The sequence below is a fragment of the Mixophyes fleayi genome, chromosome 3 (genome assembly GCF_038048845.1).
Source record: "Mixophyes fleayi isolate aMixFle1 chromosome 3, aMixFle1.hap1, whole genome shotgun sequence".
Lineage (NCBI taxonomy): Eukaryota > Metazoa > Chordata > Amphibia > Anura > Limnodynastidae > Mixophyes > Mixophyes fleayi.
In genome coordinates, this window is record NC_134404.1 from 6,204,677 (window position 1) to 6,221,507 (window position 16,831).

The 16,831-nt window shown below is 46.3% G+C and overlaps 1 protein-coding gene across 2 annotated transcripts in view; it reads left to right on the forward strand.

Annotated features, from left to right (window-relative positions):
• Positions 1 to 16,831, forward strand: part of LOC142143316 (uncharacterized) — a 47,550-nt gene that overhangs the window by 19,184 nt on the left and 11,535 nt on the right. Inside the window, exons 9-12 of one of the 2 annotated variants that reach the window (XM_075201051.1) lie at positions 3,349 to 3,447; positions 3,688 to 3,786; positions 6,798 to 7,313; positions 9,388 to 10,051. In XM_075201051.1, coding sequence (XP_075057152.1) covers positions 3,349 to 3,447; positions 3,688 to 3,786; positions 6,798 to 7,313; positions 9,388 to 9,908 — 1,235 coding nt within the window. In that variant the 3' untranslated portion in view covers positions 9,909 to 10,051. Of the gene's footprint in view, positions 1 to 3,348; positions 3,448 to 3,687; positions 3,787 to 6,797; positions 7,314 to 9,387; positions 10,052 to 16,831 lie in introns of those variants that run through there. The other variant, XM_075201052.1, reaches the window with a different exon arrangement.

The window sequence follows — 16,831 nt, forward strand, 5'->3', positions numbered from 1 at the left end:
AAGCTCCAATGGGGCAGGGACTGATGTGAATGAGTTCTCTGTACAGCGCTGCGGAATTAGTGGCGCTATATAAATAAATGATGATGATGATGATGAGTGCTGGTGACATCTAGATCCCCCGAGGTCTGAGTGCTGGTGACATCTAGATCCCGAGGTCTGATTGCTGGTGACATCTAGATCCCGAGGTCTGATTGCTGGTGACATCTAGATCCCGAGGTCTGATTGCTGGTGACATCTAGATCCCGAGGTCTGATTGCTGGTGACATCTAGATCCCGAGGTCTGAGTGCTGGTGACATCTAGATCCCGAGGTCTGAGTGCTGGTGACATCTAGATATCCCAAGGTCTGAGTGCTGGTGACATCTAGATATCCCAAGGTCTGAGTGCTGGTGACATCTAGATATCCCAAGGTCTGAGTGCTGGTGACATCTAGATATCCCAAGGTCTGAGTGCTGGTGACATCTAGATATCCCAAGGTCTGAGTGCTGGTGACATCTAGATATCCCAAGGTCTGAGTGCTGGTGACATCTAGATCCCCCGAGGTCTGAGTGCTGGTGACATCTAGATCCCCCAGTCTGATTGCTGGTGACATCTAGATCCCGAGGTCTGGGTGTTGATGACATCTAGATCCCACATTCAGGATATTGAGGAGATTGAACCTGTGTGTAAAGATCACCATTTGACAAAGCTGAGAGAACATTGGTTGAATTATCCAGAACTACTTATATCAACTGATAATTAATCTCTTTAAGCAGTTCCTATCTAGTTTCTGCAAGACGATCTATTTCCTACAACATATGGGGTGTGATTAGCATCATATATTACTAGCATATTATACAATATACATATTATACTCTTGTACATGACAACGTCAAGATTTAGATCCAGAAACCATAGCTTGATTTCATCATGATTGAATAGATTTTAATTGGCTAATATAGTCATTGACATATAATTTTCTGTATACTGGTACCATTATACTCCAGAACCCATCCAGATATCAGTCTGTAACAGGACAGATTACACCACACAAAACTCAGTGTACAACGTTCCCTTATCTCTAATGCAGTCAGTGTAAGATGAGCCATTGCGGAGTTGCGTTGTGATGATAACTAAACGGTTTTTGCAAGGGACGGGGTATTGGAGTTTATGAGGTACTGGCAGAGAGTTGATGGACAAGACATTGGGGTAGATGTATGAAACTTTCTAATAAAGGAAAAGTGGAGGTGTTGCCCATAGCAACCAATCAGATATTAGCTCTTATTTTCTAGAGTGTAGAAGATAAATGATGGCTAGAATCTGATTGGTTGCTCTGGGCAATACCTCCACTTTTCCTCTTAAGAAGGTTTGATAAATCTATTCCCATTAAGTGATTTGCTTGGTGGACAGACGGTGGTGGAAGAGTTGATTGGCATTGACGTTGCTTTGGAAAAGTATGTAGACATGGACGTAACATTGAGAAGATTGCACGTCAGGTCAACAATGGCTTGGCAAACAGAGATAAGGTATTGAGGAAGCCTATAATGAGAAAAGGAATGGACAGAAGAGGAGCTGAAGGAAAGTATTGTGGAAGGTGCAGACATGGCAGATGTTGTATAGCGATAAGCTGCTTGGTTATGTGTCCAGGGTGAAGGAATATAAGATATTAGATGACGGGTATCTATGTTGGCAGGGGATGCCCGTTATGTCAGTGATAGATATAATGAAAACCTCCCGCACACAAGAAGGGGGACACTGCTGTCCCTAGGACAACCAATAGTGTGAGAGATGTTGGGGTCCTCAGAAGAACATGGAAGCCCTAGAAGGCAATGATGGAAAATTATTGGAAAGTAGACAGGTAGAACCTCAGGTGTTGCCAAGAAAGTATTTCGACAAGTCATGGTGCATTCCACCAATAATCACCATATGAGACAGGGAAAGTTCACCTTGATGAAACTGAGGGAGGAGATGAAGTGAGGGAGATGACGAGTGGTCTGATGAGGAGAAAGCTAGTAAATAAATCTCATCATCCATTTTATTATAAGTATAGAAGCAAATTATTAGCTATTCATAAATCTGCGTGGCTATAATGCTTAGTGTCCCTTTAATCCTTGAGGAAAACCCTCCAGATATTTTGAGAAGCTGCCTGAAGAGGTGCGATTTCATGGAAAGTTTGGAAGTTATGGAAAAGGCTTATTGGGCGAGGGGAAAAAATCCACAACATGTGGAGCAGATGGAGAAATGTCCTGTACCGGGGAATGGGGGCAGGTGATGAGTGTGGATGAGAGACAGATCGGAGGGTCCAATGAGGAGGTGTATAGTGGTGTAGAAGTATCTTATATTGGACTCAGGACAGTACCAGCACAATGTAGAGACTGACAGAAAGGACCCGGAATGTCAGTCGCAGGATTCTCTGTAGATTATAGGGGTGACGCGGGATATAGAACAGCCTGGAGGACTCTGTGTGTCGCTATGACCATGTCCATAAAGACCGTGAGAATGTAATAATAACAGCGCCAAAATGTTTCCATGTTATACGCGTACTTCCAGTTCTAGTCCAAAGCTGTACTTGGCTGCTCTCTCCTGGTTTGTATGACTGACATTCCTGTGGGGGAGACAGGACACAGCGTGGGGGCATACAGGCAGTACTGCTCCAGTGTAGTAGTATTATATGGATTTCAGGTTAGCACACAGCGAGCTACTTGCTAACATTGCTCAAAGGTGGAAATATGCCCCATTCAGACGTTTACTTGTATTGTGTAACCACCGTTAGACAGATAAATGCTGAGTGTCAGCCTCATGGTGTACAGCTTTGTGTGTACCATCCTTTACTGAGCGATATCGGTGTCCTCTGTGTCATAGGAGACTTGTGATGTAATGATGCTGGGGGTGTTCTATGTGATGTCATAGGGTACATTGTGTGATGTAATGATGCTGGGGGTGTTCTATGTGATGTCCTCTGTGTTATAGGAGATGTTTATGTCATGTAATGATGCTGGGGGTATTCTATGTGATGTCATAGGGTACATTGTGTAATGTAATGATGCTGGAGGTGTTCTATGTGATGTCATAGGGTATGTTGTGTGATGTAATGATGCTGGGGGTGTTCTATGTGATGTCCTCTGTGTTATAGGAGACGTTGTGTGATGTAATGATGCTGGGGGTGTTCTATGTGATGTCCTCTGTGTTATAGGAGACGTTGTGTTATGTTACACACTACCATTAGAAATCATTTCTATTTTTCGTTGCCAGAATAATGAATCTGTTTTTATCAAAGGTTCCCTTAATATGTTTCACAAGGATAGAGAGTTGTCTGGCTCTACATAGCCCGAGGATTTGTTGACCCGGATTATATTTGTTTCTGTTGGCAGGAAGGGTGTCATTCCAGCCGATCAGACATGAAGATCTGGACCATTCCAGGGTGTCAATGGGTGGACACGGGTCAGACAGTACTGGAGCCGCGGCTAGAGGTGAGGCTGGACAAATGTATGTGACGGCTGATCTCTGACTTAGGGTCTGATGATGATCCTCTCACGATAGAAGATTGATCATAGGGAACTAAGGGACTATAGCGATGGCTCTGATTAATAGTAAGCTCTGTGTACATAGTAACACGTTTACACATTGCTCTATATCACCATTAGACAAGGATACAAGGTAGATGAGGGAACACAGGACCCTGTTACTGACACGTCTGGTTATATTTACAGGACAGGTGATGTCCAAACCAATCAAACAGGAAGAACTGGAATATATTAAGGTGTCAGTAGGAGGACATGGACCAGACGATACCACAGCTACTTGTAGAGGTAAGGACTAGCCATCTGTGTGATTATATATAGTGGCAGGGCCACAGGGGCCCGGCTCTTATTACTGTACCACCTGAACGGTGATTTCATATAGTGTAACGTGATAGGGCCACAGGGGCCCGGCTCTTATTACTATGCACCCTGGACTGTGTGGTTATATAAAGTGTAACGTGATAGGGCCACAGGGGCCCGGCTCTTATTACTGTACCACCTGGTCTGTGTGATTATATAAAGTGTAACATGTGATAGGGCCACAGGGGCCCATCTCTTATTACTGTACACCCTGGACTGTGATTATATATAATGTAACGTGATTGGGCCACAGGGGCCCGGCTCATATTGCTGTACTGCCTGGACTTTGATTATATATAGTGTAACATGTGATAGGGCCACAGGGGCCTAGCTCTTATTACTATACCACCTGGACTGTGATTATATATAGTGTAACATGTGATTGGGCCACAGGGGCCCGGCTCTTATTACTATACACCCTGGACTGTGTGGTTATATAAAGTGTAACATGTGATAGGGCCACAGGGGCCCGGCTCTTATTACTGTACCACCTGGACTGTGATTATATATAGTGTAACATGTGATTGGGCCACAGGGGCCCGGCTCTTATTACTATACCACCTGGACTGTGATTTTATATATACTGTAACGTGATAGGGCCACAGGGGCCCGGCTCTTATTACTGTACCACCTGGACTGTGATTTTATATATACTGTAACGTGATAGGGCCACAGGGGCCCGGCTCTTATTACTGTACCACCTGGACTGTGATTTTATATATAGTGTAATGTGATAGGGCCACAGGGGCCCGGCTCTTATTATTGGTGTGCAGTGCTGTACAGAGAGCGTAGTATTACAGGACGATACAATATAAAGAAGGAAGTGCTGGGTGGAGTGTAGCAGCTCCTTATAACTTGCAGTAGGAGTGTAAGAAGCTGGGGACGGTATAGACGGATCAGCACCAGCTGAGCCTGTACCCGGCGGATAGCAGGATGGAGGGAAGATACCAGGGTATGGTGGTATAGGTAATAAGAGGAGGGGAACGCAAGGGAAGGGATCCTGCTCATGAAGCTTACAGTCTAGCTGCGGAGGCAGACAAACGGGTCACACAGAATGGGGAGTCAGTGTGCAGGGGGCAGGTGAGGAGAACTGGTAGGCAGTGAGAAAGAATTATTTATGTCAGAAAAGGTCTGATCCTGGAGACGTTTCAAAGGTGGAGTGGAGGATAACTCCTCGGCAGCGGACTTGTCTGACAGAGGAAAGGGTCATTTTATAATTGTCAGGAGTTATAACAATGAGGTGAGGGAACTTGGGGTGAAAATGCGATGGATTCAGTTTAAAGACAGCTGGACACATGAGAAAGGGAGAGGTGTCATCAGCATAGAGGTCATATTTGAAACCAAAATGGTTGATGAGATAACCAAGTGTACAGGGTAAAGAGGAAGGGGCGAATAATGGAGCCTTAAGGGACCCCGATAGGTAGTGGAGTCAGAAGTAGGACCATTTGGAAAAGTAGGAGGACAGCCAAGAATAGACCGTTTTATGCAGACCAATGCCGAACAGTGACGGTGTCAAGGACTGCAGAGAGGTCCAAGAGGATGAATAAAGAGAAATGACCTATAGATTTGGTTGTGAGACCTTCGTTAACGGTTCAGTGTTACAGGACCACAGGGGCGGGTTGTGGCTGTAACTACTGTACCACCCCCGGGGTCACTCTGACTACTGTCTTACCCAGTGTTCTGGGTATAAGGAAAGCTTAGATCATATGTACTTTGGACAGTCTCGTATGTGGCCATCAGCCCTAAGCCGTGAACTAGAGTAGTAGCATGGATTTGTATAGCATCTGGCATCTCTACGAGAGAAGCTAGCTCTGGACACACGTATAATATTGCTGGTACTCACTCAGAATAAACTGTACTCTACGTGTAATCTGATATAACAAGTCTGTGTACAGCCATCTCTAGACGTCCATGTCTTACGTTCTGTACTGAGCAGTTTAATCCATCAGATTTGCTCCAGTATAATATTTTCTGGAGAGAATTCAGCTCTTTCATGGAATCTTTCTACATAAGACATGTTTGTATTATTGTGTGAAATGTGCAGTGAGTTTTATGTGTTTGTGTGTGTGTTTGTGTGTGTTTGTGTGTGTGTGTGTGTGTGTTTGTGTGTGTGTGTGCTTAGAGATACGACTATTAATCTGTGAGTTATTTCCTTTCCATCACGAGCAGACATCAGTCGTATAGCAGAGTTTTATCAGAGAATGGAGAGGTTTTCTCTCGTTATATCGCTGTTCCTGCCTGTACTTTCATCTCGTTTTCCTGCCACTGATCTCTGAAACAATGTAAAATGTCATCACTGCTAATGGCTTATCAGTTATTTTCTTCTTTAAACAATAAGGTGTCCCAACAAAGGGTAAACTATGGCTAAATTATCTGGGTTAAAGAGCCAATCTCTTCGGGGGCACACCACTATCCCTAATAAACTAGATTCAGTGTCGGATAAACAGAATTACACGTGGAGGTTACAGAAGGGAGGTGAAATCATTAAACGGGTTCAGGACGGAGTTAATGTCCAGGACAAGAGGACACGGACTGGTGGGAGCAGAGCTCCGCTGTTATGTGAGATGGATAGAGGGGGAAGTCAAAGAGACGAGGGGGCATGGGTTAATGGCAGGAGATTTTGGTCTGGGAGGGAAGATAAAAGAAGGATGGTGTCATTGTGACAATCGAGGTTGAGCTGATAGTGGTGAGGAGTCAGGGAAAGGCAGAGATCATGTAATACGAAGTTGATGACCATGGAAGCTCTCCAGCCAGGGATAACATAACGCTTAATTTACTGTATTCCCAGTGCAGGATAGAATTTTAACCTCTATTTAACTTCATGACTTTAGAATTCCAGGCTTTTTTTGGCCCACTTAGTGATTGTCCTCAAAAGGCCTGTGCCAAAGGTTCATGGCAGATATCTCTAAACTATACTTTGTTCTCTGCCAAAATGACAGATGCGGGTGAGCCGAACATAGATAGCAGTGATACCGCACCCCCCTCTCAGTTCCCAGTGACTCAGGTCTCTAATTCACATGGATCTCAGTCGGCTTCATCTCCCAACCTCGGAGTCCCGCGTCTGCGGATCGTAAAGTTCACTGAGAAAGAACTGGATGTCCTTGTGGACCTGGTGATCGAGAATTACTCAAAGCTTTTTGGCAAAGAGGCTGACATCACCCCCAGCGTTGCTAAGAATGCCATGTGGCAAGCCATAGCCAATGAAGTCAGCACGGTAGGAGTGGCTTCCCGCACCAGCGATAAAGTCAAGAAGAGATGGAAGGATGCCAAGCGTAAGATGAATGAGAAGCTAAGTGAGGCTGCGGCCCATGTAGCAGAAACCGGGCGTCGTCCACCGCCACATCTGAGACTGGCCATGTACGAGCAGAGACTGAGAGATTTCTTCAAGCCGGAGTTCAGCAAAGAGGTGGAGTGGAACCAGGACAAAGAAGACTTGCCTGAGGAGGCGGAGGCTGGTAAATAGTCTTATTTCATGTATTCTTGCTATGTGTATGACATGTTTGAAAACCTATGACCGTAGAAAGTATTGTTCTCTTGTTACATAGCAGTTGTTGTCATCTAGGACCGAGGCTGCTTCTCTGCTGTCCAGAAAGACCAGAACTAGGGGTAGATGTTGGACTGACTTTGAAGCCTTCACATGCTAAGGCCATACAAATTATTTATCCTGTTTCTTCAGCACAATCTTAATATGAGCAGTGATTTAGCTGAAGGTCCATGGACCTGGAGATCCTTCTAATTACAGACACCATTCTTATGGCACCAACACCGATCCCCTACTAGATATAGACCCTTCTCATGACACCAAGACCCACCACTTATTAGACAGAGACGCTTCTCATAAGACATCCACCCCCAGTGACATGGACCCCCATGACCCCATAACACGTAAATGTACAGGGTGTCTGACGGACCATAATCGCAGCTTGTTGCGGGATGTTATCCGTGTGATCTCACATCACTATGTAGAGCAGGTTCATGTTGCAGCTTAAACAAGTACAGCGGGTGCAAAACCTGCCCTGCGTATTTGCCCTCATACCCGCGCACTGTGGTCATCCATTCTTATGTACCCTGATCAGACTGGTGGTCCCATTAGCCATTATGTGTAGGAAACATTGTCCAAACATCTTCACGGCTGACCAGTTCCCAAACGTTCCCTGTATATCGGTGGATGGTAGCTCTCCTATATATTGTAGTGTTTGGGCACACCAGATATAAAGTCTCTCAAATTCACAATAATTCTGTTATACAGTTATCTAACAGGTGAGATTCCAAACCTCGGTTTCTTCTAGTGTCCGTCTACCACACCTTATACCTGTCCTGATATAAGCACGGCCATCAGCATGTAATCTAGTTATACCACATTATATCTCTTATAATCATCTGCTTTACTACCAGCATCTGACTCCTAACAATGTGCTGTAACCATAGCAACCTGACTAATAGTAACTGGTACACGATACCTTAATGTAAGATGAACTGTTGGTGACTGTGGGGTCCGGCACATTAAATAAACTCTGTAATTATTTCCTGTATGTCGACTCTAGAACTACACACCCATTTCATTCCATACCTCATATTGTGTTCACATATCACTGAGGAGCATGGTGGAGTAATATAGAACAGTATTTATTATCTCTGGCCCCCAGGGGCCCGAACAGTGCAGTGAGAGAGAAAGGATCTGGGATTATAGAGGTGCAACATAGAACAGTATTTACTATCCCTGGCCCCCAGGGGCCTGAACAGTGCAGTGAGAGAGAAAGGATCTGGGATTATAGAGGAGCAACATACAGCAGTATTTACAATCGCCGCCCCCCAGGAGCCTGAGCAGAGAGAGGGGAAGGATCTGGGATTATAGAGGAGCAACATAGAGCAGTATTTACCACCTCCGCCCCCCTAGGAGCCTGAGCAGAGAGAGAGGAAGGATCTGGGATTATAGAGGAGCATAGTGGTGTAACATTGAGAACTATTTACCATCTATGGCCCCCAGGGGCCCCGAGCAGAGAGAAAGGAATGATCTGGGGTTATAGAGGAGCAACATAGAGCAGTATTTACCACCTCCGCCCCCCGAGGAGCCTGAGCAGAGAGAGAGGAAGGATCTGGGATCATAGAGGAGCATAGTGGTGTAACATTGAGAACTATTTACCATCTATGGCCCCCAGGGGCCCCGAGCAGAGAGAGAGGAATGATCTGGGGTTATAGAGGAGCAACATAGAGCAGTATTTGCCACCTCCGCCCCCCGAGGAGCCTGAGCAGAGAGAGAGGAAGGATCTGGGATTATAGAGGAGCATAGTGGTGTAACATTGAGAACTATTTACCATCTATGGCCCCCAGGGGCCCCGAGCAGAGAGAGAGGAATGATCTGGGGTTATAGAGGAGCAACATAGAGCAGTATTTGCCATCTCCAGGGTTTCAGATTATGGGAAATGTCCAGTTATAAAATGCTCCGTCACATCGCATTGTTAGAGATCTAATTGTATATTAGATTGTACATATTCTGTCTGGTAACACAGTAACTGTTTATGTATTTAGAACCCATAGAGTGTGTCCAGAACGAGTCCCTGGTCATCATCGGCTTCTCTCCTCGGTGTCAGGACTTGGTTGAGGACTCCAGCAAAGACTCTTCTGAAGACCCCTCCATGGTTTCCCCTGAGAATCTGCCTCAGCCCTCTGATGCCATGGAAGATAGAGATCTGGCTCTGGAGTCAGAGTCGGAGGCACCAGACCATAACTTCTCCACTATAAACAGCACTCTACATAACCTGTCGTCCCATCAGCAAGAATCCAACATCCTCATGCAGGAGCAGAACGCCATCTTGTCCCAGATAGCGTTGTCTCTGAACCTCCTACAGATCCAGCAGACGGACGGACTGGCAGCCCTAGGCAGCATTATTCAAAGGGGTATAGAGGTCATACACCCCGTATCGTGTCCATCAGCCAATCATCGGACCACCGAACACCCCAACATCCCTTCTGGACCAAGGCGGCAGGTGATGGGAATTAGCGGATGCAGTACAGATCAGCCTGTCCCCCCAAAAAGAAAAATAACCTAACCCGCGCCCCCTGCCCCCAGCGTTTTATCAGTGTCACTGTTATGTTAGATTGGTCTCCGGGTGTTTGTGATTATTTTTTAGAAATAGTATCTAAATATTTGATTAATGTTAGGGACTAAAATAAAAAAAATGTTTTGAAAGAATATGAGACTAGTTTGATTTCCTCTGGAGGGTGAAAGGCGATGAAAGATATTTGTTTGTTGAGACCACTGATAGATCCGTATTTTCTGGTATAAAATCCCATTTCGGTCTACACTGTTATGAATAAGGGGATGGAAGCTTACAATCTATTTCTGGAACAAACTTTTAATTCCACTTATACTGTATTTCATGTGGAATTATAAGTGAGGAAAGTCAGAGTTAATAGAGGGAAGATCATTCTGCCATATTTCTGTGAAAATCCATCCTATATGCCTAGTCAATGACAGGTCAATACATTATCCTATTAGCAACACTGTATTATGTAGCAGCGCACTTGTTTGTATTATGTGTAACATTACTATAAACCATCAACATATTATGCAGCTCTGTACAGAGAATATGTATCACTCACATCAGTCCCTGTCCACCGGATACACTAGGGTCCACTCTACCAGTATGTGGGACAAAACTGGAGCCCTTGAGGCACCCCACACGAACACGGGGAGAACCTACGAACTCCACACTAGTCTGAAACCCATGATCCACCGCTGTGAGGCAGCAATACTAACCGCTTCCCACCCCGCTGCCCAAAGATCCACCGGGGGTGATGTCCCTGTCAGACAAGACTGTAGAATGGATGTCACGGAGTATACATTTCGACACATACATATCACATGCATAAACAGGTAACTATTACATGTAAATTACATACATGTAAATTACATGCTTCCAACTTTTCACTTTGGTTCCACGTTAACCACAGTGACTCTATTTTTCGCATTATGAGACAATAAATAAGGTGACAATTATGACATCAGAAGACATTTAATTAGTAATGTCTCATGTGATGTCATTTATCAGAATATCCTGCAGAGTTCTGTTAGGTAGGAGAGCACAGATGTCAGGAACTCCTCCAGCCAGTACAACAACATCCGGAGTCTACTCCGAGAGTCTGGTGTTCACTGTTGCCCCTAGTGGTGGGGACAGGCTTGGCTGCAGACAAACGGAGGGTCGTGTGATGTGTACCGGCTGTGGAGAACCCAGGAGCAGAGGGTTATGGCAGACAGCGTATCCAGAGAACAGGCCAAGGTCAGGGGTCAATTGCTTGATAGAATCGGCAGAAAACACGCCAGGGTCGGGGTCACGAGCAAATCAGCAGTATCCGAGGTTCAAGCCAGAAGGTCAAGGGCACAGGCAAAAAGACAAATCCAAGGTACAGGCAGGGGTCATACACGGCAAACGAAAGTCCAAAGGTTAACACCAACAGCACAGCAGCAGGCAGCAACACAGAAGTCTGGAAGCTATAACCGGCAGGGAGGCTAAGCCCTCCCTGCCTTAAATACTACAAGCAGCCAATCAGAGCCTGGCTCTGAAGTATCCACAGCCCCTGCATATGTTTAAATTATACTCATTATTTAGCCCGCAGGCTAGTGGAGATGATTTGCGCACGCGCCCGGCTTTCTTTCATTGCCGGGACGCGGCGCTGAGGAGGAAGCGTCCGACCGTTGTCTTGGCAACGGCCGGAAGTGACGTCCCGGTCGTCAAGGTGACGGCCGGGACGCCGGGGAGTACAGGAGACGAGTCGCGGCGGCGGTGAGTACCGCCGCGGTGAGTAACAGTACCCCCCCCCTTGAGGAGGGGTCAAAGGACCCCGACAACCCGGTTTTCCAGGGAATTGTTTGAAAAATTCTTCAATGAGTTTGCGGGCGTGCAAGCGTCTCCACGGAATCCAGGTTCTTTTCTCTGGGCCACGACCTTTCCACTGAACCAAGAAATGGATTTGCCCCTGGACCTTTTTGGAGTCCAGAATCTTCTCCACCAAGAATTTCCTGTGGCCCTCCGGGATGACAGTCTGAGATTTCCGTAAGTAACGCAGCCTAGACTTGCGTGCAGGGATAGCAGGCTTCAGGAGAGAACAATGGAAAGTATTCAGCATCCTAAGTGAATGAGGAAGCTTTAGCCTGAAGGCGACAGGATTGACCTGTTTGGTAATCAGGAATGGGCCAATAAATCTAGGGCCCAGTTTTTTGCTGTTTGAGCTTGATATTGCGAGTGGATAACCAGACTTTTTGCCCCACCTTAAATGAACAGTCCTTCCGATGACGATCAGCAAATTTTTTAGACTGGAATGAGGCCCGTACTAGTGCAGTGTGAACCTTCTTCCAAACAGTTTTGAGGTATGAAGCTGTGGAATGGATCTCCAGAAGACCAGAATAGTTGAGCAATGATAAGGAATTGGATCTTCGGTGGAAGCCAAAATTACAGAAAAATGGAGAGATTTGGGTGGAGGAACGAGAAGCGTTATTATACGCGAACTCAGCCCACGGAAGCAATGACGACCAATTGTCTTAAAAACTCTGTGATGTAGAAATTGTTCCAATGACTGGTTCACTCTTTCAGTCTGTCCATTGGATTGAGGATAATAGGCTGAGGAGAGACTGATGTTAATCCCCAGAAGACTACAGAAGGACCTCCAGAACTGAGCAACAAATTGGGAGCCCTGATCCGAAATGACATCAATGGGTAAGCCATGAAGACGGAAAACATGTTGTACAAATAGCACCGCCAGATCTTGAGCGCTAGGGATCTTGGGCAGTGGAACAAAATGGGACATTTTGCTGAACCGGTCCACTATCGCCCAAATAGTGTTGTTTCCTGAAGAATATGGCAGATCCACAATAAAATCCATTGACAGATGTGTCCAGGGTTTCATAGGCGCAGACAAAGGCATAAGTGAACCTGAAGGAGAGATTCTGGAGGTTTTATTTTTTGCACAACCTTCACAAGTGCGGACAAAGCTCTCAACATCCGAGGACAGTGAAGGCCACCATACAGAACGTGTAAGGATTTCAAGGGTTTTAGAGATACCCGGATGCCCGGCCGATTTATTCTCATGGACCTCAGTGAGGACAGCTCTACAAAGATGCACCGGCACAAAAAGGCGCCCCGCAGGTGTTCAGCAGGGGCTATCTTCTGAAATTGGTGTATGGTGTTTCCTAAGTCCTGGGTCAGCCCAGTGTGAATGATAGCAGCCGGAATTATAGGTGGTGGTTCACCAGTGGGTAGTTGATGAGGTAGAAAGCTCCTGGACAAAGCATCCGCCTTTGAATCCTTAGAACCAGGTCTGTAGGTTAGGACAAAATTGAAACGGGTAAAGAATAAGGCCCATCGAGCTTGTCTGGAGTTTAACCGTTTGGCAGACTCAATGTACAACAAGTTTTTATGATCAGTGAGGACTGAAATTGTATGAATTGCTCCCTCAAGCCAGTGGCGCCACTCCTCGAAAGCCCAATTGATTGCCAGAAGTTCCCGATTGTCCACATCGTAGTTGACTTCGGCAGACGAAAACTTGCGTGAAAAGAAGGCACATGGTTGCACCTTACGATCACCGGGGTCCGTCTGGGATAAGAGAGCACCAGCGCCTACTTCCGAGACGTCCACCTCCAGGATAAATGGCAACTGCGGTTTAGGATGCTTGAGGACCGGAGAAGTAATAAACGCATTTTTAAGAGCGTCGAATGATGCAGTGTCCTCCGGTGACCAATTACAGGGATCCGCCCCTTTGCGGGTAAGAGCAGTGATGGGAGCCACTAGATCAGAAAAAGCCTGAATGAATCTCCGATAGTAATTTGCGAAGCCCAGGAATCTTTGGATCGCTTTCAGATTTGTGGGACGTACACACTCCAGGATGGCTTGGACTTTACTAAGATCCATAGAAAATCCATCGGGAGAAATTACGTATCCTAGGAATGACACCTTTTTGACATCGAATTCGCACTTTTCAAGTTTGGCGAAAAGATGATGCTCTCTGAGTTTAAGCAGAACCTGTTTGACATGATTACGATGTTGAGGGAGAGACTGAGAATATATCAGGATGTCATCCAGATATACTACCACGAAATGACCCAGGAACTCACGGAGAACCTCGTTAATGAGATCCTGGAAAATTACAGGAGCATTACACAGGCCGAAGGGCATGACCAAATACTCATAATGGCCAGATTGAGTGTTGAAGGCCGTCTTCCACTCATCGCCCTCCCTGATGCGTATTAGATTGTGGGCACCATGGAGATCAATCTTGGTGTATATGGTAGCATCCCTCAGCTGGTCAAACAGGACAGAGATGAGCAGGAGCAGATATGTGTTTTTGATGGTGATCTTGTTCAGACCACGAAAGTCGATGTACGGGCGTAGACTACCGTCCTTTTTAGACACGAAAAAACACCCCGCTCCTACAGGAGAACTTGACGGTCTGATGAACCCTTTCTGCAAGTTTTCCTCCACATAATCTTGCATTGCCTTAGTCTCAGGGCCAGAAAGGGAGTATAACCTTCCTTTGGGCAACTTTAATCCTGGAAGTAAATCAATGGCACAATCAAAGTCTCTATGCGGAGGTAGAGAATCAGCCACCTTCTTGTAAAACACGTCATGGAATTCACGATATGCAGAAGGCAGTTGATCCGGTAGCGGCTGCAGAAGCCGAAGAGACATGGCCAAACAATTTTGAGAACAGTGAGTACTCCAACGAGTAATTTCTCCAAGATTCCAGTTGATCACAGACAGGGTTTCAGAATGAAGAGACCCAACTGTAAGTTGTAATGACAGAGTCGTGAAGGAAATCCTGCCTCCAGGTAAGGGACCCCCATCCAAACCACAGACAGTGATCGCGGAATTCATTTTCATGAAATGGATTCCAACGGACTTGACAAAACTGATATCCAGAAAGTTGACTGCAGCACCGCTATCAATAAATGCTGAGATGACAGAGGAATGTGATCCACAGGAAAGATGAGCGGGAACTATTAATGCATTTTTGGAAGAAATGAACTGCAGACCTAGATGAATTTCTTCCACCTTCTCTAGGCCTGATCTTTTCCCGACTTGTTGGTACAAGAGCGCAGAAGGTGACCTTTGGTTCCACAATATAGGCAGAGGACCAAGGTGCGTCTCCTAGTTCTCTCTTCCTGGGAGAGGCGATAGGCGCCTAACTGCATAGGTTCCGCAGCTTCCATATTAGAAGGAGGCACAGAAAGGAATGTACAGGGAGTGGGTGCTTCCTTCTCAGCTCTTCTTTCCTTGAGGCGTCTATCAATTTTGATTGTGAGCTGCATAAGTCCCTCCAGGGAGGTAGGTGAAGGGTACTGTACCAGGGAATCCTTTGTTCTGATAACCCCAAACGGAACTGGCTGCGTAAAGCTGGGTCATTCCACTCACTGTGAGTGGACCAGCGCCGGAATTCGGCAGCATATTCTTCTGCAGTGCGTCGGCCTTGTTTTAGGGCTCTGAGGTGGGCCTCAGCGGAAGCTACCCGATCCGGGTCGTCATACAGGAGGCCTAGGGCTTCGAAAAAAGAATCCACAGACCTCAGCGAAGGACTGTTGGAAGGCAAGCTGAAGGCCCTGAAGCAACGAAATCAGAGTACCCACTCTGTTGTTCAGAGCCGGAGGAGTGGGGTCGGAGACGGAAGTAAAGTTTACAACTCTCCTTAAAGTTACGGAAGAGACTCCTGTCCCCAGAGAATCGATCCGGCAAGTTCAGCTTGGGCTCCATCGCAGGAGCTGACGGGTTTTGCTGGACTTGGACTTGCGTGGCTCTGGTGGCCTCTTCCTGAACAGACAGATGTTGAACCAGATTCTGAACCACTTGTGAGATGGATTGGATCTGACCTACCAGAACTTGGGCTGGAGAAAGGTTCGCCCCGTTATCATCCATGGAAGCGAATTCTCCAAAGATTAGGACCGGTTATAATGTCAGGAACTCCTCCAGCCAGTACAACAACACCCGGAGTCTACTCCGAAAGTCTGGTGTTCACTGTTGTCCCTAGTGGTGGGGACAGGCTTGGCTGCAGACAAATGGAGGGTCATGTGATGTGTACCGGCTGTGGAGAACCCAGGAGCAAAGGCTTATGGCAGACAGCGTATCCAGAGAACAGGCCAAGGTCAGGCGTCACTTGCTTGATAGAATCGTCAGGAAACACGCCAGAGGTCGGGGTCACGAGCAAATCAGCAGTATCCGAGGTTCAAGCCAGAAGGTCAAGGGCACAGGCAAAAAGACAAATCCAAGGTACAGGCAGGGGTTATACACAGCAAACGACAATCCAAAGGTTAACACCAACAGCACAGCAGCAGGCAGCAACACAGAAGTCTGGAAGCTATAACCGGCAGGGAGGCTAAGCCCTCCCTGCCTTAAATACTACAAGCAGCCAATCAGAGCCTGGCTCTGAAGTATCCACAGCCCCCTGCATATGTTTAAATTATACTCATTATTTAGCCCGCAGGCTAGTGGAGAGGATTTGCGCACGCGCCCGGCTTTCTTTCATTGCCGGGACGCGGTGCTGAGGAGGAAGCGTCCGACCGTTACCTTGGCAACGGCTGGAAGTGACGTCCCGGTGAGTACCGCCGCGGCTCGTAACAACAGGCACAGTGTCATTTATCAGAATATCCTGGCAGAGTTCTGTTAGGTAGGAGAGCACAGACACTGTGTCATTTATCAGAATATCCTGGCAGAGTCCTGTTAGGTAGGAGAACACAGACACAGTGTCATTTATCAGAATATCCTGGCAGAGTTCTGTTAGGTAGGAGAGCACAGACACTGTGTCATTTATCAGAATATCCCAGCAGAGTCCTGTTAGGTAGGAGAACACAGACACTGTGTCATTTATCAGAATATCCCAGCAGAGTTCTGTTAGGTAGGAGAACACAGACACAGAGTTATGGGTGTTGCTTTAATTTTGAACTTTAAAAATAAAAAGAACAAAATGAGTTTTAAGTTTTTGTGAATAT